We start from the raw sequence: 24,187 nt of genomic DNA, 5'->3' as shown, positions 1-24,187 counted from the left end.
TGATAAAAAAAAATGGGCCATAAAACTTGGCAAAAAATATATATTAAGGGATATTTTGGATTTTTTAAAATTAAGGACATTGTTAAAAAAAAAGAGGGGTACCTTTTGGAAAATATCTAAAATATAGATTTTTTTTAAAAAAAATACTATATATAAAATATATAATATAATTTTTTTATGAAAAATATAGAATTATTGTTCGAATCCACCGATCGAATCAATCGTCAAGTGGTCTTCCGAGATATGATAGTATCGATATGATGATATTTAATATAAATTAAATTATTTTTCGTTTCGCGAAGGAAAGGTAGTGTCAAACTTTGTGAAATAGATACAAAATAGATACTTATGAGAAAGAAGGGGAGAGAAAAATTTAAATATTTTTATATTAGTGAGGTCAAGAGATTAGAGAGACTTAAACAAATTCCATTGGCCCATATTATAATTACAGTTTTGTTTACTCCTCACGAGAGATTACGTGGTGATTATGTTTGGATTAACATGACGGGTGACAGCGTTAGCATTCATATATTGTAGACTCATAGTATACATTAATACCTAAGTAGATTGCAATTATTTAAAGAGAGGAGAACACAATGGTGTGTATATAGGATTGAGGAGACCAGCCTCGTCTCTCTCTCTCTCTCTCTCTCTCTCTCTCATCAGATGGAAGGTCTTTGAAGGTTATGTAGCCCTTCCAAGGTGACTGCTACAAGGCTAAGCTGCTAGTATTTAGGAGATATCGAGATCGAATGCAAGTCAACTATAACTGTGTTATGCATGGATTGGACAAAGTTCAAGGCAGGTTTAATGAGAATGGTTTCTCTTTACTATGAGCTTGAGCCATACACAGGTCAATTCCATATTGCTCGTATAAGTCTTTGACATCACCAAGTTACTTTTGCAAAGAAGTATGTGACAGGGGACCACACTTCGTCTATCCCCCACTTCTCAATCGATGTGGGACTAAGTTGGTCCTATCAGGTGATCCCCCATCGCTGGGAGTCAAGGGCTCAAGGGGGGTTTGGGTCGCTCAGGCTCCACGGTGGGCGCCAATCTGATATGGGACCACTTGGTCTATCTCGATGTACCTTAGGGGTGCGAGGGATTGTCCGCTTTGGGTGAGTGTGAACCTGCACGATTTTGTCCTTTCGGAGCCATAGAGCTCCAAAAGGTGCCTTTGAGGGTAAGGGAGACACGACTGCCTTATGAGCCCTTGGTTTCCCCACTCTTCAACCTATGTTGGACTAAGTTGACCCTATCAGGTTTATGTTAGTGAACAAAGATGTCGTGGCTGATGAGTCAGCACGGCTAGGTCCACGGGTCGATGTCGGGAGTTCTCTGTTGGCTGAGCTGGACGCCCAGGTAGGTCGAGCCTTCGCGATGGGGTGTTGGTCAGCGTTTGTTGGTCCTAGCACCGTCAGCATTGAGCTGCATCTTTCCGTTCCTGAGATAAGTGACAGCTCGATCTCCCTCACTGGGTGACGATTTCCTGGTCGAGGCGTTCGTGGCTCGGGGTGAGCGCCTGCCTGCAAAAAAGGCCTTCGTCAGGTGATTCCCGACTGTGACCCCTCCGACAAGCAAATCGGTTGTTTGTGGAATTGTTTTCCCCCCTGGGCCGGATGTCGGCCAGAGGTCTTTATACTATTGTTCGAGGGTCGATCGTATGCGGGTTGACGTGATGGACGTGTCAAACAGTGCCTTGGTACGGATTCTAACTTATCGTGTCTTGGGGGCGATGCTGTCTCGGGATTCCCGAGACATACCAAGCAACGGTTTGGTACAGATTCTGACCTGACGTGTGACACCAGGTGTGACGTGTTTTGGATCCAAAATAGGCCATATCAGTATGTGTGAATCTAACAAGTCTTTCCGTAAATCATAAGGCAGTAAGTGACTAAATACTTCCAGCATATGAGGTTATCAACAGTTCCAGAAAAAGAATACATGACTGCCATTGTGTTTCAATGAGATGTGACACCTCTCTGTGAACTTTTCTCTAGAGTATATATGAACCATATAGCAAATAAAACAGTCTCACTCTTCAAAAGATAACATGAACTGGTCCTGGCCATTGTGTTCCAATCAAATAGGACGTGCCATTGCACATTATTCAATCAACACAAATCGATACCACTAACACTTCCAAAAGAACATCATCAAGGTAGAATTTTCTTTTTCGTATAAAAAGATAACAAGTAACCCTTGAGAATTCCAGAAATGGACGCGTATATACACAGATCAGCCTTTTGCGAGAACGTTTCACTTATCAAAATTGCAAATTAAAAAAAAAAATAAAAAGAAGAGAAGAAAGAGACATTTGAATAAAACATAGTAGTCAAGATGTTTAGTCGAGCAAATGCCTATGCCTAGCTCACTCCATGGAGGTATCATCTCAAACAGGGTTGATGGCATCTGTATTGTCTTCTTCATCAATGATTGTTTTCGGCTTTAGAGAAAATGAATTCTGTTTTGGTAGTAGCTGCTTGATTGCCCCCGCTGATGACTCCTTTGAGTCCCGCAAATTGAGGTAAGTATAGAATGACATTCCGCACAAAGCAACAACAGCTCCGAACAAACTGACCATTCCTGGGTCAGATTTGAAAAAAATGTATCCACCAAGCATAATAACACATGTTTTGAACTGCCCCAGAACAACATGAGAAGTTGCAGATGTTGCACTGTGTAGTACACATGTTTTGAACAACATCAGAAAACGTAAGACCTTTTGCTATTGCAGCAACACAATGGCATTTCGATATGATCACGTAACAACCAAATATAATGCAAATATCATTATCAGTTATATGATGGAAACAAAACTAGAAAAGAAATAAGAAAATATAATGAAACAACATGCAGAAACATCTGAGGGAGTCAAAATGAGGTACCTGTGACCACTTTCACTGCACAAACCATTTAAGCATTTGCTTGGCAACCCAAACAAGTAAAACCATCTATCGGTTATCTTTAAATGGTATATATTTTTCTATTTAATGATAGAAAAACAATCAAGTAAATTGTGGAAATATTAGATGCAGGTTAGCCTGTAGCTTTTTACTTGTGACTTCACCTAAGCTTTCTATTGCTGATGGCCTACCTTCACTAATATGAACTACATTCTAACAAAGCCAAATTTAAACAATAATGTGAAATAAGTTTGAAAAAAATAAGCATGTCTACAGGTGAAGTCTGAGATACACAAAATATTGTGGAGTTCCAAAATGGAGCATTTCAGGTATGTGAATATTACAATAAGTTAGTTGTGTAGGTGCAGTGAAGATATCAAATATTACTACTTGATATCCCTATTGAAAGTGCATCCACATGAACCTTATAATTATTGACAACCAGCAAAGATAAACATTTTTTAGAACTAAAACATAGAAAAACAGATTTACATGAGAATCTCCAAACCATTATCAGAGTGAACTTTTCTTGCTGAAAGAAAAATCTTAAAGGTGCCTGAAGACTCACCCAAGTGCCAGTGCCCCTGACCATTGAAGCAGAAATCCAAATAAAGCTGATATTACGATGGCAGCTACATTGTTCCAGTTCCAACCAAAGGATAACACACCCGGTGGGTCTAACAAAGGCATCAAAACCATGAAGAAGAATATGGTAATTGGGCTTGTTTTCCACATCAACCTGGTCAAATATCGACTGACTTAGAAGAACTTTTAGACAAGATGATAAGCTTGGAAGATTTGGTTACAGCACTTACGCAAGAGCAGTCCAGTTGCCTGTTTGTTGCATATTTGACCATAAAATTTTATTTACGGCACTAGGCACAATCCATGCCAATGCAACACAAGCACCAAAAAAATTGAATTCTAGATCAGTGACAGTAGCAACAGCCACACCGACTGAAACGATACCTAGCGTGATGACCTGCATTGCCCAAGGATTAAGAATATAGGAAAAAACTGACGGAGGCTTTTCTTTTGAAGATAGAAAAACTGATAGCTAAACCTAAGTAAGATTCAAATAAAATGGTTCCATGAATATATAAAGCCTTCCTTTCTGTTCCCAGCTGTATGTTTAGGTGCATTCCCCAGAAAATTCATAAGTTGCATGCATATCCACATAATCATCTTTTTCACTATAACCAAATATCTGAGCCTCTGTAGTTTTCTTGAACACTGACACAAGTCCCTTGTTTTGCAATTACCTATGTCAGAACAAGCATGTGGCATTTTGGACTCTCGGATGTATAATCACTAGATTTTTTTCTGTTAAGTTTTTGCTGCATGCTCATGCAAAATTTAACTTTGCAAGGGTATAGACATAAAAGAGGGGACTCTGGGAAGCTATATATGGAAAATGAACCAGACTTCTATAAGATGCCCATCATTTCCAAATAAAATATTTTGCTCAATTCATCATGGGAAACAAAATTCAAAATAAAGGAGATGATACATAGAGAGACAAAAAATTTTACCTTTTGAAGAGAGACCTTCTTGCTGAAAAGCATAAACTCAGCTAGAACGATTGTTGGAGTCACAGCTATCTTAGCCATCTGATAGAAACCCACACTGTGATAAAAACCAGATTAAGAAAAGGCAACAATTCATTCAAAGCATTAGAACAAGATGGAGGTTCATCAGTACTAGCATAAGTCTCACCTGTTATGTTGTAAGCTGACATTGGCTAGTCCAGTGGCAAGAGCCATCACTACGCCCAAGACAAATAAAGAAGAAAATGGTGTGGCTTTAGAAGGAGGTGCAGCAGGCAGTAGAGAAAGCGCTTTGAAGATGGCCATGAGAAACCAAGAAGTTACATAATGGATCAGAGAAAGGGCAACAGGGAAATTGAACCCAACTTTGCCCATCACCTGTAAAACAAGCAGTAAGGCTTTTTCTTTCTTACACAATGAAAAAAAAGAAGTAAAATTCAACGGAACACTTTGCATATAGGACTAGAATTCTCAAAATATAGCAAGCACCAACTTAATTGGTGTAGGAGACATGAGAAACACACCACTTTGTTAGCCATGATTATTCCAACAGCAACAATGAAATTAAAGGTCATTGCCACAAATGGACCACATAACCTCTGCTGCTGACGTTTTGCTCCTTCTGAAGTATGGAAATCACTGTACATGGAACTTCGCAGCTCCTCCAGTGCTCGACCTGGCAGCCACAGAAGTGAGATAGGAGTAAAACCAACAATCCATTTAGCCTATCTGATTCCTCTTTCACTACTATCATATCATAGACAAATACCATCTTTATGAAAAGGAAATGTTCTGTTTGCTTTTAGGTAGATAAATAGGAGAAAAGGTTCAACATTGTTGCAAAGGTGGGGAAAGTAGCAGCATAAATCACAGTGATGTTGCCACAGAGAGAGAAAAAAAGGGAATTTCTTCTCGATGTTTTCCAATTTCTTCTACTTGTGATGCATCTATAGTGGCACATGAGAATATCTCATTTGTATTATTTGTGACTGCTAGATGGTATAATGTAGCAACAAAAATCAAGCATGATCTAAAGAATGAAGCTTCAAGGAATCCAATATCAGACGGTTTGTTTAAGATAAAGTCCAATCTTTGCACCAGTCACTACCAAGTCTAACATAGAAAGCACACAGACGACCTGAGGCAGGACAAGAAAAGCAGCAGTCGTTTGACTAAGCAGATGTAATTTTGCAAGAAGTAAAAGAAGGTAAAGATGACTTCGGGAAGAAAATCTGATAGGGACCAAAAGATAGGTACAGTATCTAAAGACCAACATTGGGGAAAAGCAATCGGGATTAGGAATGATGCATCAATCTGTAAAACGAGAAACAGATAGCAATGGCATCAAGGTCCACATTACAATATTAGTAGCTCTTTCGAGGGAACTGCATTGTTAGAAACTTGAGAACAAAAAGTTAAAGCAAGGAATGATACGAAGGCAATCGCCGAGAAGAGGGAAGCAAAAGGATTAAGATGAGAAGTTTAAGGCTCAGATCAAACCCATATATCAGTTTCCTCAATAAGAGAGCTTCCTCTAAAACAAGAAAAGCCAGTGACAAAGAAAGAAACCCCTAAAGCTCGAAAATCCATAATGCCCATACAAAGGATGATTCTTCCATTCTCGGGGGCATAAGAATCATGTCCCGAGCGACACAAAAACGAACAAATCGAATGAAACATGAAACCAGTTCCACTCATTTGAAGGGAAAGAAAATTTTAGGTAAAGATTCGTGTTTCCTCATCATGAATTACTCCCCATAATTCAGAAATCGCGCCATTACGGTTGTCGCCATCGATTAAAGAAGAGACACATACCGTGCTCCCCGGCATCACTGTCCTTGCGCTTGACGAACCTCCTCCCATCCTTCCCCAAAATGGATTCCCACACTCCCATTCCGACGCAGGCCAAGAACGCATCAGGCCAGCCCGGAAGATCTCATCTTTCGGCAACAAAACCGCAGATTAACCCCGGAAGAGCAGCGGCAGGTGAGAAAGACCGGATCTTTTCAGAGCCCCCACCGGATTTGATCGAGCCGACGAAAACATAGGAGACGGTTGGAGGCGAAGGAAAAGTGGCGTCGGTGTTCCCTGTCGCACGACTGTGCCCAAGTTTTAGGCGCAAGTGGGGCCTCATTTCCTCGAATGGACGGTTGAGATCTAAGGCTTCTCTCGCGCTGCAGTAGATGGAGGGTGGTGATTGCTTCCCTATTGGCTTGTTGCATTGCAAATAACATATCCATCCCTCTGAAGATAAATAATTTACATATCTATTTCCTTCAATTTTTAACACATATCAATGATAATAAAAAAAAAAGATTTTTACTGAGAATTTCAGAAACACAAAAAAAAAAAAAATCTATAATGAATATGTATAATTTAAACTTATAGAGAAAAGAGAGGAATTAAGTGACAGAAAAGGGAGGTTTGGTGGAGGCTGCTACTTGTGTGTGATGAGTAAGCTGGAAGCATGGAGAGAATCAATTGTAGGTCAGTGGGCTGGTGGAGATTGCACTTTGTGTGACTTCATTTATCAACTTGGATGATGATAGAGTAAGCTTATGTTTAATGTATAAAATCATGTTGTCTGATTCTTCCAAATGGCTTGTAATGGTTCATTGTGACATGTATTGGAATTATAGAGAGAGAGAGAGAGAGAGAGAGAGAGAGAGAGAGAGAGAGAGAGAGAGAGAGAGAGAGAGGTATGAGAAAAAGTAAGTTAAATGTAGCTTTCATGAGTGTGACTTTAATCTTCCCTTCTCTTTTAATGTTAGTATTTTGGGTGTTGGGTCTCTTTAGGATGTGGGTGGCATCCACCTTTGGTGACTTGAATCATGACCTAAGTTGCCAGCCAGATGGAGCATTGCTCATAATATACTCTATTAGTACAATATTTACATCCTTAAGATACAGTTAAATGTTCCAAATGCTGTGTAGAGACAAAGGAATCTCATATTGGTCTAAGTTCTCTCAATTGATCAATTATTACACACCAAGATGACTATAGTAAAAGGTGATAATGCTAAAGATATGCTTGAGAAGGCTTAAACTCCAATGCTATATTTCCAAGACTATGATGTCTCACCTACATATTTCACAACATAAGGCTCATTTAACATCTCATTATGAGGTTAATTTTCATATATTTAGGTTACGGATAGTGAAGATTCGAGACACGAAAATAATCTTTTTTTTTTACGTATCATCCTGAGTACTAATTATTCATAAAGAAAGATGATAGGAATATTGGTTTCTCCTGTGCATAGACTTCATATCCCATCCTGCATTCATCTTGAGATCCATAAATATTATTATCAATCTGCATTTGGACATGCAGGAAAAAGAGACAGAATAGCATTTTTGTCCTCAGTGATCCTCCCAGATTTCTCTGTGGTTCAACTTTGCAATGCATGACTAAGGGTGAAATGCTGTAAACATAAAGAATCTTCATGGCAGAAACGATAGAAAGTATTCTCCGTAATTGGCATCAACATCTTCATAAAGAGATTTTGGATCATAGAAGCTGGCATTATGTGAGATCCATAAATTGCAGAGGAGAAGGATTTCCACCCACACGGCTCTGTCAAGAGCCACCTCAACTGTCGGCAGCTGTTGGCAGTCGGTGAGAAGGAATAAAGGCAGCACCTTTGAAGGTTAACAGTTACCCTTTATGGGGTTTAGGGTTCATAGGATCCATGGTAGAACATTAAAGAGTGAATGCGTTCTGCTTCATTTGAGAGGGGAGTTTGCTCTGTTTGCGCTGCATCATTCGTCGGCAACAACCAAACTTTCTTTTGGCCATTGGTTTGGAATGCTGTGTTCTTCGACATGAAATGTTTGAACGATGTTTTACCATATGAAATGATGTTCTTCGACATGGGACTGAACCATATGACTAACTTGATATTTTTTGTATAGATACCTCATCCAACTTTCACACAAAAGGACCAAATCACGTCAAACGCGATGAACATTTTCCATGACAAACACCCAGCTGAATGATTCGGGTCTGTGATCCAAAATGTACTGCTATTCTTTCACCACAACTAATACTGCAACATCACAGTCAATGTCGGATTTTATTCTCTGTGGTGATGAGAGCAAGGTGAATTGGCACACAAACATTTTTTCCAAGCTGGTATATGAGCAGATGAATGGACCCCCAAGCTTGAGATTGGTAAAGCTGAAGTAATCTAAGCTGCACACATATGCTTTGAGTCGAGCTTGTTGCTCAACTCTTTTCAGTCACAGATATGTTCTCTATCTGGCACTAATAAATTTGAAGATGACAATATTGGAAGACAACTATCACCAACAGCATGACAAAGAAAACCATAACACATCTTCAGGTGTTTAAGATGCACAACCAATCTTGGGCAGCTGCAGCAATTGCTTTAAACACACATGAGCAACGTGCAAAGTTTATTGTGTTTATACTGTCGATGACATAAAAAGAAACTAAAGATAAAGGTTCTTCAAGAATCTTGATACATATAAAATTTTCTTTTGCATTTGAATGGATACAAATTGCTATTTTTCGGTTACAACACACTATACAAAATATAACATGACGAGATATGGCGAATGGAGCCAATGTCCAAATCAGAAACCTAACCCCGGGGGACACTGTAGCATGCCATACGAGGGTAACTGACCTCGGACGGAGTCAGAAAAAAATGTTTACAGGATCAGGATCAGGAAGAGCATGGATACCAGGTCATTCAAGGCAGAATAAACCAGTATGTGCTGGCCTTCTTTTCCCAATCATAGAATATATACAATCCCATTCATTATTGAACAAAATGAAAACTGACATTTACAGGATCAGGATGTTGGGCCATGTGGGGATCAAGAACTCATAATGCCAGAATGTTCCTTGGCAAATTAACAAGGACTGAGAACTTGCAACTCATATTTTCAGCCATCAATCATGCTGCCTTTCTTGTTCCTCCCTTTTAACTTCTTTAAATAGGCTGATAAACATATTAATGGCAAGGGAAGGATGACCTATGTCGGTCTTCATTTTCCCCAAGTATTTATCAACTGATGTTTACATTATACTATGATAATGTGTTGCTCTCAACAGCTTCTTGCCTGTGCAAGTGGGTCATAGTCGTAAGCTTCACCAGCCTTGACAAACCGGCCCTTCACCCGCCTTCTTACATCAGCCATAGCCTTGCGAGAAGCATACCTTATTTTTTTCTCAAACCTGTTCAAAATACAAGAAAGAAGTTTCTGAGAATTTGTCGAACATATCCATGGAATATTTTAATTGAGCAATCACAATCACTCTATAACAACTATCTGTAATAAAATTATAATTGAATTAGATCCATTTGTCTGTAAAACATGGCATCATTCACATACAGCTTTATTATTTTCATCAAGATACAATAATTATTTTTTATGTTAAGAATACATCTAGTTAGTTATCATACTGTCATGCATTCATGACTAAATAGCTTGTGTTACTGATCTACAGATCAATAGAATTCCAAGTGAGTCAAGTTTGTAACAAAAGCTCTGTGTATGTTGTCTAATTTCATATTGCACACCTATTTTATAATATCATTCCTAACAATTGACTTCGAACTCAAGGAGCATCTTTGGCCTCACTACCTTTTCTCTGGTAGGTGATTGATCTTCTGATTTTCTATTTAACCAATATACAAGAACAAGAACAATAAAAAAATAAAATCGAGAATGACTGTTTTCACATCTGACTCAGAAGCTCTTTATCGTTGTTCTTTTTCATCCCACTCAGACACTCTTTCTCATCACTATATTCGATATCCAAAACTGTAAACCTCGAGGGGGTTGACAGAGATCAGAGATATAAGAACATCACAAATAATTCTCATATGCGATCAACTGCCATATTCTCACCTGTAGTTGGCCAACGATGTCCATTTACATCCTATTAATTTATTTCAGAGGTTAAAAAGGGTGATCGACAATGGTTTAAACACACATTTAGTTGCATACAAGATAAACAAGCAAATACATGCTTCATTGTGGAACTAACAGCACTATAAGCTAAAGCTAAGTGCCACATAAGTAAACACATGCATAAACTAATTCGATGTCTGTTATTATTTTTTATGAGAAATTTTCCTCTAAAAGAAATCAGGGATTTTGGAAGTGAAAAGTTCCAAAACTAAAATGTGGCTTCTAGAGCAGGATGCAACTTCCAAATACTGAAATTCCACACTATATATGTCAAGTCCAGCCATCCAGAAGTTAAAGAACATTGTGCTCAGTGATATTTTTCAGTGATTAACACAGAAGATTATAGCACATCCAATTTGAGATTGTCAGAGTTCAGACTTACTTGCGTGCTTTCTTTTTTTCTTTGTAACGCATCACAGCACTAACCCTGCTACCTCTAGGTAACGAGGAATTTTCAAGTCCAGCTTCGAACACTGGAGGCTCACCCATAAGAAGCACTGATGAAACACCACAATCTTGATAGTCCCCGGCACTGCTTTCACCAGTCAAGCCAGAAAAGGAAAGGGATAGGCTAAAGCAAGCTTGACGTGCTGGAAAAAACTGACTTGAATCTGCATTTTTTACTGGTTTTGACATCACAGAATCAGCAGAGACTGCATTGCTACATGTTGCCTGCATAGGCTTAACCTGCCCCGCAGATGATGCCTGAGAAAGATTTTAAGGACAGTCGAGACAGTATAAGTGAATGATTGATCACCTTAAATATGCATGTTGTGATGACATATGAATAGACATGAAATTAACGAGCTGCTTGACTGTGCACTGTGCTCTTTAGCTTGGAAAATTCACATGGGCGAGTAAACTGCAGCTTGCTGACAACAGCTTAGGGTAACAGCTTGTTGTCGAGATAACTTAAGATCATTACATAAGTTGTTACAAATTGGCAAGTAAGATCATTACATAAGCTGCTACAGATTGGCAACGCCAGCTTTAACCAATGATTAGGAGAGCAGAAATGTTTAAGTAGTATCATCCAAACCAAACTTAGATCATGTCATCCAAAGAAGCATCTAGTCACTCTGTAATACGATGCTGCTTATGGTCATGAATATATCAACCTTTTCATACATAAAGGTAGTAGCTATGCACAAAATAACACTCATCTGTCTCTCAATTCAACATGAGATTCATCTGGTGCTTCACAAAATCATTTTCTCATGAATACACAAGAAAGGTGATGACTCTTTGAAATTGCAGGCCTCGCTAAGAAATATGATGGCAAAGCATTTCTGCTCTCCTAATTATTAGCTTGTGAGATATATCAGCTTGTGAGACACAATAACCAAACTAAATTAAGGAAATTGGTGGAAGCAAGCAGAGCAGACATAGCATAACAGTATTCCTTTGACAGTTAGCAACAAGACCTGAATGAGTTAATCTATTATGAAATGAAATCTCCAATGAATTATATCGAGTGTATTCAGATGAAGTATGACACGTCAGATTTCAAGTTGAATTTTCAAATATCAGGTATTAACAAGTTTTTCTGTTTATGATTCATCCACTTTAACTTTTATCTCTGACAAGCAATTCGGGTTTCTTGCTAACTCGCAACTAGTTGAGAGCATTGTTGCCCTACAAATGAGCACTTAAAATCCAACACCTTTGCAAGTCATAATAACTACAGAAATCATTACCCCAATGAATGGAAGAATCTTTATGAAACCATCCTTTTCCCCTTGACAAAAAATTGAAGATAGTAAATGGTGCAGGAAGTACTCTATGCATCATAACAAAATGAACTGGAACACACATTAGGTAATGCATACATCTAAGCTTGCATCTAATGGAGCTGACAGAGAAGAAATGAATATAGTGAACTAGTGTTTGATTTTATAGAAGGGGAAAAAAAAGCAATAAAACTGGTGGTTGCCGATACAAAAAAAGAAAAAAAAACCAAATTTGCAAAAATAAGAGAAAGCCACAAGTTGTACCTCTCCAACAAGTTCACCCTGGCAGTTGGAATTGCCAGCATATGTTGCCCTTGTATCAAAAAAAATATCTATTTCATCATCATCAAAAAGGTGCCCGGTTTGGTTATGAGATACACCAAAAAGTTCTTCATAGTTTTGAAATGTCAAATCAACATCATCCACATTGAGATCTTCGTAAATATCATCTTTGCAGAATTCAAAATCTTTGGTCCCAGGACAAGATAGCTGCAAACGAGTCGATAAACTATTGCCAATTGAAATGTGTGAAAGAAGCTAAACATTGAAGAGCATCCAAACATAATTCTCAAGATTAAGAACCATAATCTTAAGAGCATCCAAACATTGAACCATATTCTCAGGATTAAGCTAAACATTTAAGAGCATAATCCATGTACCAGTGACCCATATATATATATATATATATATATATATATATATATATATATATATAGAGAGAGAGAGAGAGAGAGAGAGAGAGAGAGAGAGGGAAGAGAGAAGAGGGGTGTAAAAGCAGAACAATAGAAGTGCTCACTATGTGAAAGTGTCATAAGACCTGATACTCTGGTAGACTGCAATTTATGGCTCCAGAGGAATGGAGGAAGGGTACACCTACACATATTAATATACCCTGCAGACTAGTCAATGATGTAAGTAACTACACATCCTTGCTGTCAACAAAAGATGCTGGAACATAAAATGGTAGTCAATTGTTAGTATCAAGTTTGTTAGGCAAAAAAGTAACTTGAATAGTAGAGTTGAATTTGGTAATTGTATATAGTACAAAAGATTTTGTTTAAAAGACAGCAAACATCAATGGGTTCTAAAATTTAGAGACAAATAAAGTGAATTCAAAACTTAAATGCACCTTAGGTGTAGTTAAATCCACTGCACCAGCTGTCAGATCTGCAGTACAGGGCATAGGACACATTGCAGACCCTGAAGATGATCCAATCAAGGCATTGGACTTATCGACAGCTTCCGGTTCCTCCATTTTGCCCGCACCAGATACGTCCAAAGTACTGTTTTCTGGAGAAGCCCAACAATTACTAACATTGCTCTCATTGATGGTCATCAAACCTAAGCCCTGTTCACAATCGGACTCAGCTATCTGAGGAAGCTCCTGAAAAAATGACCAAATTCTTGAAAACTCTGCTGCCGACGGGCAGCCTATGTAGCAGTTTATTGTCTCTCTTTTATGCCCTGAAGAAACTGCTGACCCAGCATGCCCATTCCAATCACAATTTTGGCAAAGTGAAACACTTTCTTCAGTGCACCTTATAACAGCAGGTTGTGCGCTGCATCTGTCACACAAAAGAGTGCGGGAGTGACGCTGAGAAAGTGCATTTGCAGAATGAACATTGCGGTCACATGACAAGCACAAAGAAGCAGCATCAGATCTGCAGTAGACGATAGATCTTTGCTCCCCACAGAAATCACAAAGGTGACTCATGCTTCCTCGCTCTCAGAAGCTAAACAACAAAATCAAATGCTGCTTCTGTTCTTGTGGTTTTACAAGAAATGTCCTCACCGTCGAAGTTGTCAGCATACTCTGGAAAAATTCAGGCAATGTCAGCATATGTCCCAAAAGACCTTAAAGTCTAATCTAACCACTTTCCTGGACATTAAAAGCTTAAACTTGGTCAAGTTTCAAATGCAATGCATTTTATCAAATTTAGTAAAACCACAAAAACATAAGTCGCAAAGATAAAGTAAATCACAAGTAGCAGTAGATTTTATTATAAATGAGTAGACCTGTCAACCAGAGTTATTTAATCATGATAACAACAAGGTCGATACCCAAACTCTCACAATTGCTTATGTATATTAATCAGCATTTTGATAGTACTTCCAGAAGATTTCCACTTAATAATCTCACAAATATATGGATTCACTCAACCTGACAACCTTAGTTATAAAATTCACAAGAGGGAATGTTCTAAAAATAACTACTTCGGATCTTGGAAGCTGCCAATTGCAGAAAATCTCCTGTAGCTAACATCTAAAAACATATACCGGAAAAGGCAACAGACCCCGACGAGCAATTCAACTTCGGCAGCATCATAAGTCTTGACAACCGATATTTTAAAAGTATCTTACGAAACCTTTTTCATCACCAGAATCAGCCGCTCTGCCTCGCGAGAAGAATCTACACTTATCAAAGCAACTTTTGGGAAGCTAAGAATCCTAAAAAGATACTATCTTTAACCAATTCGGCTTCCAACAAATCTAAGAAAAATATTTTTTCTCGGAAACGACGAGACCAAGGATAAACTATCCGTCGCTCGATTCGAAATCGCTACTCACACAGGTTGCAGGATATCCACATCAGAAACCAAGGAAAAAGAGCGAAGAATCCAGTTACTGACATGACTAAACAGGATGCAAGATCGAACGAGTAACAGCAGGATTTCTCCAAAAGAAAACAAACGTAGTTACCGCTTCATGGATATCTCATCAAAGGAAGCCAAACTTCCTCTTTTTCCCTCTTGGTTTGGCACGCAAAAAACGGAGGGACGACAAACCCTAGCGGAAGACGAGTGATGCGAAATCGAATTCCCTCACGGTAGCAATCGAAGATAGACAGATAGGAGAGAAGAAAAAGCAAGGTGGAGAAGCAAAAGATGAGGAGATGAGCGGAGGCGGGGCCCACGGGTTCCCGTGTAAAGAGATACTTTTTCTACTCGCTGCCGTCACTACCCAGTTTCCTAGCCGACATGTCGTTCGAAGAAGAGATGGACGAAGGCGCGGACCCACAAATACATCTCCAGTGAGAAGGGAAGTAACCGAACGAGTAACGCGGTATGGGTGGTGAAAGACTTCCCCTCCTGCGAAAAGGCGACTCAAAGTGTATGTCTCTTGATTCATTCATTTATTGTATTCATTGTTGTTGTTGCGCTTTTGGGGGCGTTTGGGTAAAAACGGGAGGCAGGGTGTAAGTGGCGGGTCCCTGCGGACCGACGCAACATCGAAGCAGGCCATGTCGCGTGCCGTGACGACTTCTTCCAGGCTATGTATCTAATGACCGTAATACCCCTCTCTAGTTTCGTCTGTACTTGGGCTATCGTCTTAACCGTCAAGGCAGACATTGTGCTCTTTTAAGGCCCTCATCGAGCACGAATCGGTCCACTCGTAGCCCACGGTTAGGTGGGTCTAAATGGTAAATTAACGCAGTTGCACGTGAGTGTTTACGTCCAAGTCGACTCCTAACTTGCGGCTCATAATAGCAACTTTGCGTCGAGAATTTAAACCACGTGGCCACGTTATCCAACACAAGACAACAAGCGAGACGTCGAATGACACGGCTACCCGTCGAATGAGACACCATTTCACCGAGTGCCATTCTGTCGTTCATCATTGGCTCGGCGGAGGGACCGAAGAGGGAACCACGCCTTCTCATTCGCTCGCAACTGCGGGCCCCGGAGGGAGCATCCGCTGATTTCGCTTTGTCGGTTCGGCCGTGGAAGGCGGCCCGCATCAAATCAGAACCTTCCGTCGGGAAAAAAGGGCCCCCCACCTCCGAAGGGCCGTCCGGCGTCACGTTTCGACCATTCTACGTCGTCGGATGAGATACGTACGGCCGAATATTTATTCCGGAACTGGGACGTGGGCCCGGTTTCTTTGTAGTTTCCCAATCAGGAAATTTGTCTCATGCTGATCATCATCATTGACGTGTGGGATCGAGCGATGATTAGAGCGTAACGCTTTGTCAAAACTTAGTGGACTTTTTCATTTGAATGTTTTGCGAATCTATCTTCAGAGAATTCAGTAATGGACAGAGCTTTTTAATGAATATTCAGAGAAAGTATATTTCTTCTTCATTCTTTTTTATATTTTATGAATATCAATCATCATGGGTGTTTCCTTGATCGATGGAGTTAATTGCTATAATCGATCATAATACATGTGGGAACAGAGCCCATCTGTCCCTTTCTCCTTACGTGTGACGTGTACAGACGTTCCTTCTCCTGTCCAAACAAGCATAAAATAAAGAAAAACGAAAAGCACAAGCAAAGAACAATGTCAAGCGGCATCTCGGTCCACAAATGGACTTTTTAGATCTATATAAGCCCTTGACCCTGCTCTTCCCACCATTAATCTATTCTTCTTCCTCTGCTGCTTTTGCCTTTCCCATTCTTGTTCTTGTTTCTCTCCTAGCTTGAAGAAATCTGACCCTACGCGTAGCAGTGCTACAACGAGGTAAAAGGTTTCACATCCATTGGTTTCTCCCAGCATTAGTTTGTTCTTGTAGACTGTGGATGCATGTACCATAGCTGGGTGGATCACGAGGACAAATTAGGAAGATCAATTGATTACTTTGTTCTATACATCGAATAAAAGTTTGATTGTTTCCCAGAAATCTGACCATCGGATTTCATGCCGTGCCATCGAGCCATGAGGGAGACGAGTGCTGCGGAAATGCAGGTGGTGATACGTGTGGACGAGGCGGCGGTGAGCTCCATGAGGAAGAAGTTGGAAGCCACATCGTTGGAAGACCGGCACGCCGAGCAGGCGACGATCTTCAGAGTCCCACACAACATTCGAGCGATCGATAGCTTGGCGTACGAGCCAAAGATCGTCTCCCTCGGCCCCTACCACGCTGACAACGAACGCCTGGGAGCCTGGGACGACCTCAAATGGCGCTACTTCAAGAAGTTCCTGAACCGGAACCCCAACAAACACTTGTGTGACTACCTCGAGGAGGTCGAGATGTTGGCGCTCGCAGCACGCACTGCGTACTCGGAGAAACTGGGCATGGATCCCGGCAAATTCGTGGAGATGATGCTGCTCGACTGCTGCTTCGTGGTCGAGTTGTTGCTCGTACAGATGGAGGAGAAGCAGCAAGCGGGGATGCGAATGGGTCCGAAGTGGCAAGAGGCGAGTTCGACGTTCGAACAGGATCCGATGATAAGTGCATGGCGGTGGGCTCTGCCATTACTAGCACATGACGTGATGATGCTCGAAAACCAGCTTCCTCTCGTCGTCCTTCGGAGTTTGCTGGAGCTGGCTTCCCCAGGTGCTTCCCTGAAGGAACCCCTGGACTACTTCTTCCGGAATTTTCCTCTGACCATAAACATCGAGAAAATCACCGACGATAACATCAAGAATTCTCCCCACCTTCTTCATCTTTTCCACACCTGCATTGTGCCGCCGAAGAGCATGATCGCAAAGAAGATTGGAAAGGATAGCCGGCCCTCACACACCCCGATGCCGTGCGCCAGAGAGCTCCGGGAGGCCAGGGTAAAGTTCGTGAAGAAGGAGGCCGCGAGCTTCCTGGACATCAGTTTCCACGGGAACGAGATGGAGATACCGCAGGTGTGGGTGGACGACGAGACCAACTCCCTCCTCCGGAACCTCATCGCGTTGGAGCAGTGCTACCCCCGGGCGGGCATCTACGTCACCACGTACGCCTGGTTCATGGACCGCATCATCGACACGCCCATGGACGTGGCGTTACTCCGACAGCACAAGATCATCGAGAACGGCCTGGGCAGCGACGAAGACGTCGCCGATGTCTTCAACAAGCTCGGCAAGGAGGTCATCATGGACTTGCAGGGGTGCTATCTCTCGGACCTCGGGCAGGCCGTGACGAAGCACTGCGACAACAAATGCAACCGCCGTTGGGCGTCGCTGAACCACAACTACTTGACCAGTCCATGGGCGATCATCTCGGTTTTCGCTGCCATTCTCCTCTTCCTTCTCACCATAATCCAGACTATTTTCTCGGTTCTAAGTTACATCAAACAGTCCTAATTAAAATCCCAAGTAAGAACATGACATACAAATTTGTTGTAATGATCTTACCACTAAAATGTTTGTTCTACAGTAATGGCGTCATTTGTTTCGATTGTTCTGATCCATGTATTTATTAGTCATGGAACAAGTTATTCCTGAGTCTCAATAATTACTGTCTGAATTGTCATTAATGCAGTGCTGATTTCGATTGCTTTGTGAACAATGGGGTTTTCTTCCTCTTTTAGTGATCATCGCTTGGTAATTAAATGTATCAAATTATCTCATGTTAGTATAGTTTGTATCCTTTTCTCATACTAGTTTTGAGTATGGGGGTGAGCAGAGAAAAAATAAAAAATAAAATACGGGATGATTTTCATATAAAATATTTACATTTTGCATTTTTTTTAACCGATACTTTTATTTTTATTTTTCAGAAAATTCTCATAATTTAAAAAATAATCAAACTATTTTATTTTTTTTTTCATATGTTGTAGTGTTTTGGCCGTCGCAACAAAAATACTATAAATTTTACTTAAAAATATTATAAATGAGTCAAATAAAATTAAAACATACTAGAAAAAAATTTGATATATCATATACTACGATTCAAATATGTGTTTATAATAGTTTAGGGAGGATATCGCATAGACAAAAATAAAAAATTAGCTAGTTACAATATTTTGACCATCATAATAAAAATACTATAAAATATTTTTAAAAACACCATAAATAATTCAAATAAACTCTTAACCTTAATCGAATCAATTAAAAGTATAAAAATATAATATCGTAATGATATACGAGCAACGATAAACAGAGAGAAATAATATAATATCACTTATGGTGTCTTTCAATAACATTTTTAATGTTTTTAATACTTCAATAAAAAAAATGCTGTAAACATTATTGAAAAACATTGTACGCGAGTTTTAACAATCTAAAACTGATAAAAAAAAATGTACTTGAAAATTTTGGCAAATTTTTTTTGAAGAATATTTTAGATATTTATAAAATTATGAATACAAATTTTAAAAAATAAATGAGGTATTGTTCGAAGAATATCTAAAACATGAGTATTTTCTAGAAAAAATCATCCAAACAAAAGTATGAAAGAAAAAAAATTAATTTTCCTAGAAAATACTTATATTTTTAATATTTCTAAACCAATACCCTGATTTTATCTTTTTCTCAAACAATACCTTTTATTTAAAAAATATTTAAACAATTTCTTAAAAAAAATTTAGTATGTTACAATGTTTTAGTCACCACAATAAAAATACTATAAAGCCTATTTAAAATATTATAAATGATTTAAATAGATTCGTAGTCTTAATCAAATTAACTATAGATATAAATATATGATATTATAATAAAATATGAGCAATGACAATTGGATAGGATGTGTATTTTTAAGATATAAATAAAAATATTATAAATATTACTAAAAATACTATAAATAAGATAAATGAAAAGACTATAATAATTGAAAATTGATAATAAAAAAAATAGATTAAAAAAATTGACAGAAAACTTTTAAAGAATATTTTAGATTTTTTAAAAAATTAAAGATATTTTTTAGAAAAAGCAAAATAAATGGTACTTTTGAGAAATATCCAAAATTGAAGTGTTTTCTATGACGATCGCGTGAGAAAACGTTTCCTCGACTCCTCTCCCGGTTGTTGATTTCTATTGCTACTGTGCTCCTCTCTTTCCGACGGAGTAAGCGAAAGATCTGTCCATCGAGAAACCCTAGCCTCTTCCTCCTCGCCTATCTCCTCCTGTTTTCTCGATCTCGCTACATATTACGATCCGAACAAAGACACGATGCGGACGGCGCAGGCTTGGTTCACCGGGGGACCGAGCGGCGGCGGTGGAGGAGAGCAGCATAAACCCTCCTCTTCGTCCCTCCTCGCTGATTGGAACTCCTACGCTGCTTCCAGATCGACGGAGGAGGGCGGGGCGTCCGCCTTCGGGTTCGATATCGAGTCCGCCGTCCAGTCCGCCAACGACAAGGTCACCGGAACCTTCAATGTGTAAGGGTCAATCCACTGGTTGATCTTTCTCTTCACCTTTTCGATTCTGTGTTATATATTTTCCATGGGTGGATTCAACGGGCTTCAAGAAGAGGATTCCTATAAATGGATCATTCCTTTTTGGTGTGATTGTTTGTTTACTGCTGTTTAAACCTTGGAGTTTGTCTACCACTGATGGTAAGAGAATAATCGTAGAAAATTCTCAGTGTAGGAAGCAAGAGGACTGCGCTATAGTCGCTGCTTGACTAAGATTTTGGTGGCGGCGCTATTTTTTGATTGACGTGCAGTTAACATCTGGATCTGAAGGACAAGTGATGTTGGATCTGACAGTTTCGGTCTTAACTGGTCCTTCTGGTTTTCATTAGTTTGTTTCTCTTGGTGATTAGTTCCTAAAATTATATGAAGACTAGATATAGTTTTGGACTTGATTTGTTAGGTCAATTCACATATTTCAATTTGTCATGTTGATCGATGGTTGATAGAATCACATGTTTACTTAAAGTTGGAGCATGAACAAGGACAAAGCCGACAGAGGTTTTATTGTGCAGTTCTACAAGAATTAACTTGAATGACATGAAAGCATGATCTAACAAAGAGCTTTAGAAAGAAACAACTTGTTTTAGGTGGTCTGAATGTGGTTCCATCATTCGATGCTCTGTAAACAAATGTTGGATTTAGGATGCTCCACTTCCAAGCAAATGATAGATTGTGTTTAACCCTCTTTCTGAGCGTTTTCCAGATGTAAAGGAATTTCAAGGATTGACTCCAGTTGTATGAGCTCAAATTGCAACCAGTGGCATAGTGTTTTCCACCTTTCAACTAGCTTTTTAGATTTTCAAACATGTCCCTCTCTTGCTTAATTATGCCTTGAATATTGCTCATATTTAGTATAATCTATTAGCCTAATTGAAGTTCAATAATTTTATGTCTCTCAAAGCATTCTTGATTTTAGGTTCTTCTCCCCCATATTATGGTAAAAGTCTTTCCTACAGATTGTTATCTACTCCACAGGCCAGTAGATGCCTATGCTGTAATGTACTTGTCTTAATGTGGATGATGTGTCCTCTGCTCTTGTCCCTCATAACAAGGCAAGACCAACTTCCTCTTCTTATTTGTAGCTTTAGGCCTCGACAAGTATCATGAATGAATTTTGGCCTCTACATTCTTTTGTTGATTTATGCTTATAAAAAGTTTGATGTTTATTTCGGTGTCCTTAAGTCACATATGGTTCCTGTGTGCAAAAGCATTCAGTTGTTATCTTCTACTTTGTTCACAGTTCGTACATCCTAATTGGCTTCTTAGCATTGTCTTGTTTCTTCTATTTCATCCTCATTCTTTCCATCTAACAGTCTCACCTATAGTCATATATATCTAAGATTACACTTGCTTAGTGATCTGAGTTACTATACTAGTATGCCTTTCTTCATTGTTCAACAGGGTATCGAAAGGTGTGACGGAATTGCCTGGGATTTTCCAGTCTGCTACTAGCAGTGTGCCTTCTGGGAAGTCTCTCATGTACTTTGGGTTGCTCCTTGCCAGTGGCGTGTTTTTCGTTGTTGTTGCTTTCACTATGTTCCTTCCAGTGATGGTCTTGATGCCTCAGAAATTTGCTCTCTGTTTTACTCTTGGATGTGCCTTGATCATTGGATCGTTCTTTGCTCTTAAAGGTCCTAAGAATCAGCTAGCTCACATGTTCTCCATGGAGGTATATCTTTTAGGATTCTGTAGATCTTTAATTACGTGTTTCTATTCCTTTTTGGTTGTCAATGTTTTACTTGCACAAATTAAACTGAAATACACTGAGGAAGGATCTTTAATAATTAGTTGAAAAGCATCATACTCATGAGGTTTTTGTTACCTGAAACTATGCCTTTGGTCTCTGAAATAATAATTCACTTTTTTTTTTTGAAGATGTCTTGTTTATTATTACATTTGTGGATTCTTGATTCGTTCATTATTTGATGCTGTATGGGCTTCAATTCTGATTAAGATAATGGCGAGGAGATGCCTATTCTTCTGCCATCAAGGTAACCTGGGCTGGTGAATGTTATGCTTGCCAATAGATGTTTATTTCTCATATAAAGAGGTGGTGTCAACCAAGGTTCGCTATACCGTACCGTACCGGCGTTTCGACCCGGGCTCGGTATGGTACAGTATCGGTGTACCGGGCGGTACATCAGGGCGTACCGAGCGGTACACCCTGGTGTACCGAATAATTTTTATTTTTTCATACTGTAGCAGTGCTACAGTATAGCACTGTAGCGGTACCTGACGGTTCGCGTACTGGTAACCTGTTGGACCAGTACGGGCGATACGCTTCGGTATGGTAGACCTTGGTGTCAACAAATATAAACATGTAGATATACTTAAAAGGAATATGATTCATGAGAACTGTATACTTAAAGAAAGAAATAGAAAATATGCTAGCGTTACCGGACCATGTTGTGCTTCGCTTAGCCAAATTTGAATGTTTGTTTATCTCTTTAGAGATACTTTTAAAAATATGTAGTAGCAATCCCGGTGTGATCTTATGTTGCTGTGGCTACTGCTGCATCTTATCTTGTGACAAAATTGATCCAATTACAAGAGAAATGGTCCTTCTATAATGCTGTTTTGCTACTTCCTACAAGATCCTACTCAGACATTCTTACCGTTAATGTCATTTGGAATTTAAGATTATATTGTCAATCTCATTCAATGTCAGCACAGTCAACAAATTAAGCCAGTTTTAAATATATTATCATCAAAATTCATAACAATATGATATAATAGACACTCACTTTGATATAACAATACAAAGATATCTGAATTCTCTTGATTTGACTGAATATATTGTCTTACAGAGAGTTCAATGCCAAGAAAGGAATCATGTAATTATTTGGCATGCCATGGCTTATTGTTGTTTGTACTCTGTTATTTTGTCTAATACATTTTTTTTTTTGGTGTTTATGTTGCAGAGGCTGCCATTTACATTGGTATTCATCGGTAGCATGGTGGGCACCATTTATGTCTCCATGGTGCTTCACAGTTACATTCTCTCTGTCCTTTTTTCTGTGATTCAGGTATAAGGTCTCATGTCGGTGAATTTAGGTTCAACTATTTCTTCTCCTTGTACGCACTTGATAGCTGACAGGGTTTATCTTGCTTTCACGGCATTTGCATTGATGACCTGCTTCTCTCGATTTCATTCTTAAAAGTAGATTGAAAGTGTTGTCAATCTCAAATAAGATAGGGGGCAGTCCAATAATAAGCCCAACCTACCCACCAAACCTATATGGATGCGGCATAGGCAACACAGGTTTTTGATATGCGCTAACAAAATTGTAGTTTTTCTTGGTCTAAAATGAGCTTATATGAACAATCAGGGTCCACATAAAACAGTCAGCAAATACAAGTATCACATGCAAAAATTGTAGCTCAACTCTATGGTTTGTTTATTCATTCTTCTAACGGCCCATTTGCTTTGCTGAAATCATGCTACTTGTTCAGCTGGATAGCTTTATAAATCTCAGTTGTTGGTAATATGCATAGTTGACATGAATGATAATATTTTCTGAACTCTTTTCTCATTTTTACCTGCAGGTTGTTGCACTCTCATATTATTCTGTATCCTACTTTCCCGGAGGATCTACTGGTCTGAGGTTTCTCTCTTCGAGTATAACATCCTCAATCCTAAAATGCTTTGGCGGATGATTGCTGATGTCTGTACCATTTCTTCCTTCCTTACCTTGCTCACATCCTACCTGGGTACTTTGTTCCTGTAATCTTTTAGAAATATTACAGTGAATGGGCGCATGCATGCATTCATTCCAATATGTTCCTAAGATTTGTTAGGGTTCTCCGACCTTTGGACTTCCGCCTCCTTTGTTCAAAGAGAATCAGTGGCATTTGTAATGATTTTGTTTGTGTCAAGTTCCAAAGCTATTAGGCTATTATCAAAAGTTTCGGCATTTCATGAGACGTTATATTTTTAAGACGTGTATGTTTCTTTCAACTTTTTCGAAGACTCTCTCTAATATGAACAT

The 24,187-nt window shown here is 39.2% G+C and overlaps 4 protein-coding genes across 4 annotated transcripts; 2 read left to right on the top strand and 2 right to left on the bottom strand.

Moving 5' to 3' along the window:
* Window positions 1-2,156: 2,156 nt before the first annotated feature.
* Window positions 2,157-6,617, bottom strand: LOC103976952 (nucleotide-sugar uncharacterized transporter 2). The gene is made up of 7 exons (XM_009392318.3): window positions 6,272-6,617; window positions 4,981-5,132; window positions 4,626-4,834; window positions 4,442-4,535; window positions 3,725-3,891; window positions 3,478-3,648; window positions 2,157-2,681 (listed from the first exon to the last, which is right to left on the bottom strand). Exons 1-7 carry the CDS (start codon window positions 6,348-6,350, stop codon window positions 2,396-2,398), a joined length of 1,158 nt encoding a protein of 385 aa, XP_009390593.2. The 5' UTR covers window positions 6,351-6,617; the 3' UTR covers window positions 2,157-2,395.
* Window positions 6,618-8,941: 2,324 nt separating this feature from the next.
* On the bottom strand, window positions 8,942-14,991 carry LOC135606907 (zinc finger protein CONSTANS-LIKE 9-like). Its single transcript, XM_065098269.1, has 5 exons — window positions 14,833-14,991; window positions 13,262-13,945; window positions 12,397-12,621; window positions 10,785-11,107; window positions 8,942-9,662 (listed from the first exon to the last, which is right to left on the bottom strand). Exons 2-5 carry the CDS (start codon window positions 13,844-13,846, stop codon window positions 9,533-9,535), a joined length of 1,263 nt encoding a protein of 420 aa, XP_064954341.1. The 5' UTR covers window positions 13,847-13,945; window positions 14,833-14,991; the 3' UTR covers window positions 8,942-9,532.
* A 1,517-nt stretch (window positions 14,992-16,508) lies between these two features.
* LOC135606397 (UPF0481 protein At3g47200-like) lies at window positions 16,509-18,216 on the top strand. Its single transcript, XM_065097419.1, has 2 exons — window positions 16,509-16,593; window positions 16,751-18,216. Exon 2 carries the CDS (start codon window positions 16,771-16,773, stop codon window positions 18,145-18,147), a length of 1,377 nt encoding a protein of 458 aa, XP_064953491.1. The 5' UTR covers window positions 16,509-16,593; window positions 16,751-16,770; the 3' UTR covers window positions 18,148-18,216.
* A 1,569-nt stretch (window positions 18,217-19,785) lies between these two features.
* Window positions 19,786-24,156, top strand: LOC103976955 (protein transport protein SFT2). The gene is made up of 4 exons (XM_009392321.3): window positions 19,786-20,162; window positions 21,600-21,867; window positions 23,120-23,224; window positions 23,745-24,156. The coding sequence occupies exons 1-4, from the start codon at window positions 19,954-19,956 to the stop codon at window positions 23,853-23,855; spliced, it is 693 nt and encodes a 230-aa protein (XP_009390596.2). The 5' UTR covers window positions 19,786-19,953; the 3' UTR covers window positions 23,856-24,156.
* The last annotated feature ends 31 nt before the right edge of the window (window positions 24,157-24,187 follow it).

Source organism: Musa acuminata, chromosome BXJ2-3, assembly GCF_036884655.1.
Source record: "Musa acuminata AAA Group cultivar baxijiao chromosome BXJ2-3, Cavendish_Baxijiao_AAA, whole genome shotgun sequence".
Classification (NCBI taxonomy): Eukaryota; Viridiplantae; Streptophyta; class Magnoliopsida; order Zingiberales; family Musaceae; genus Musa; species Musa acuminata.
Note: the sequence above shows the minus strand (reverse complement) of the source record. Positions and strands in the feature narration are given on the sequence as shown.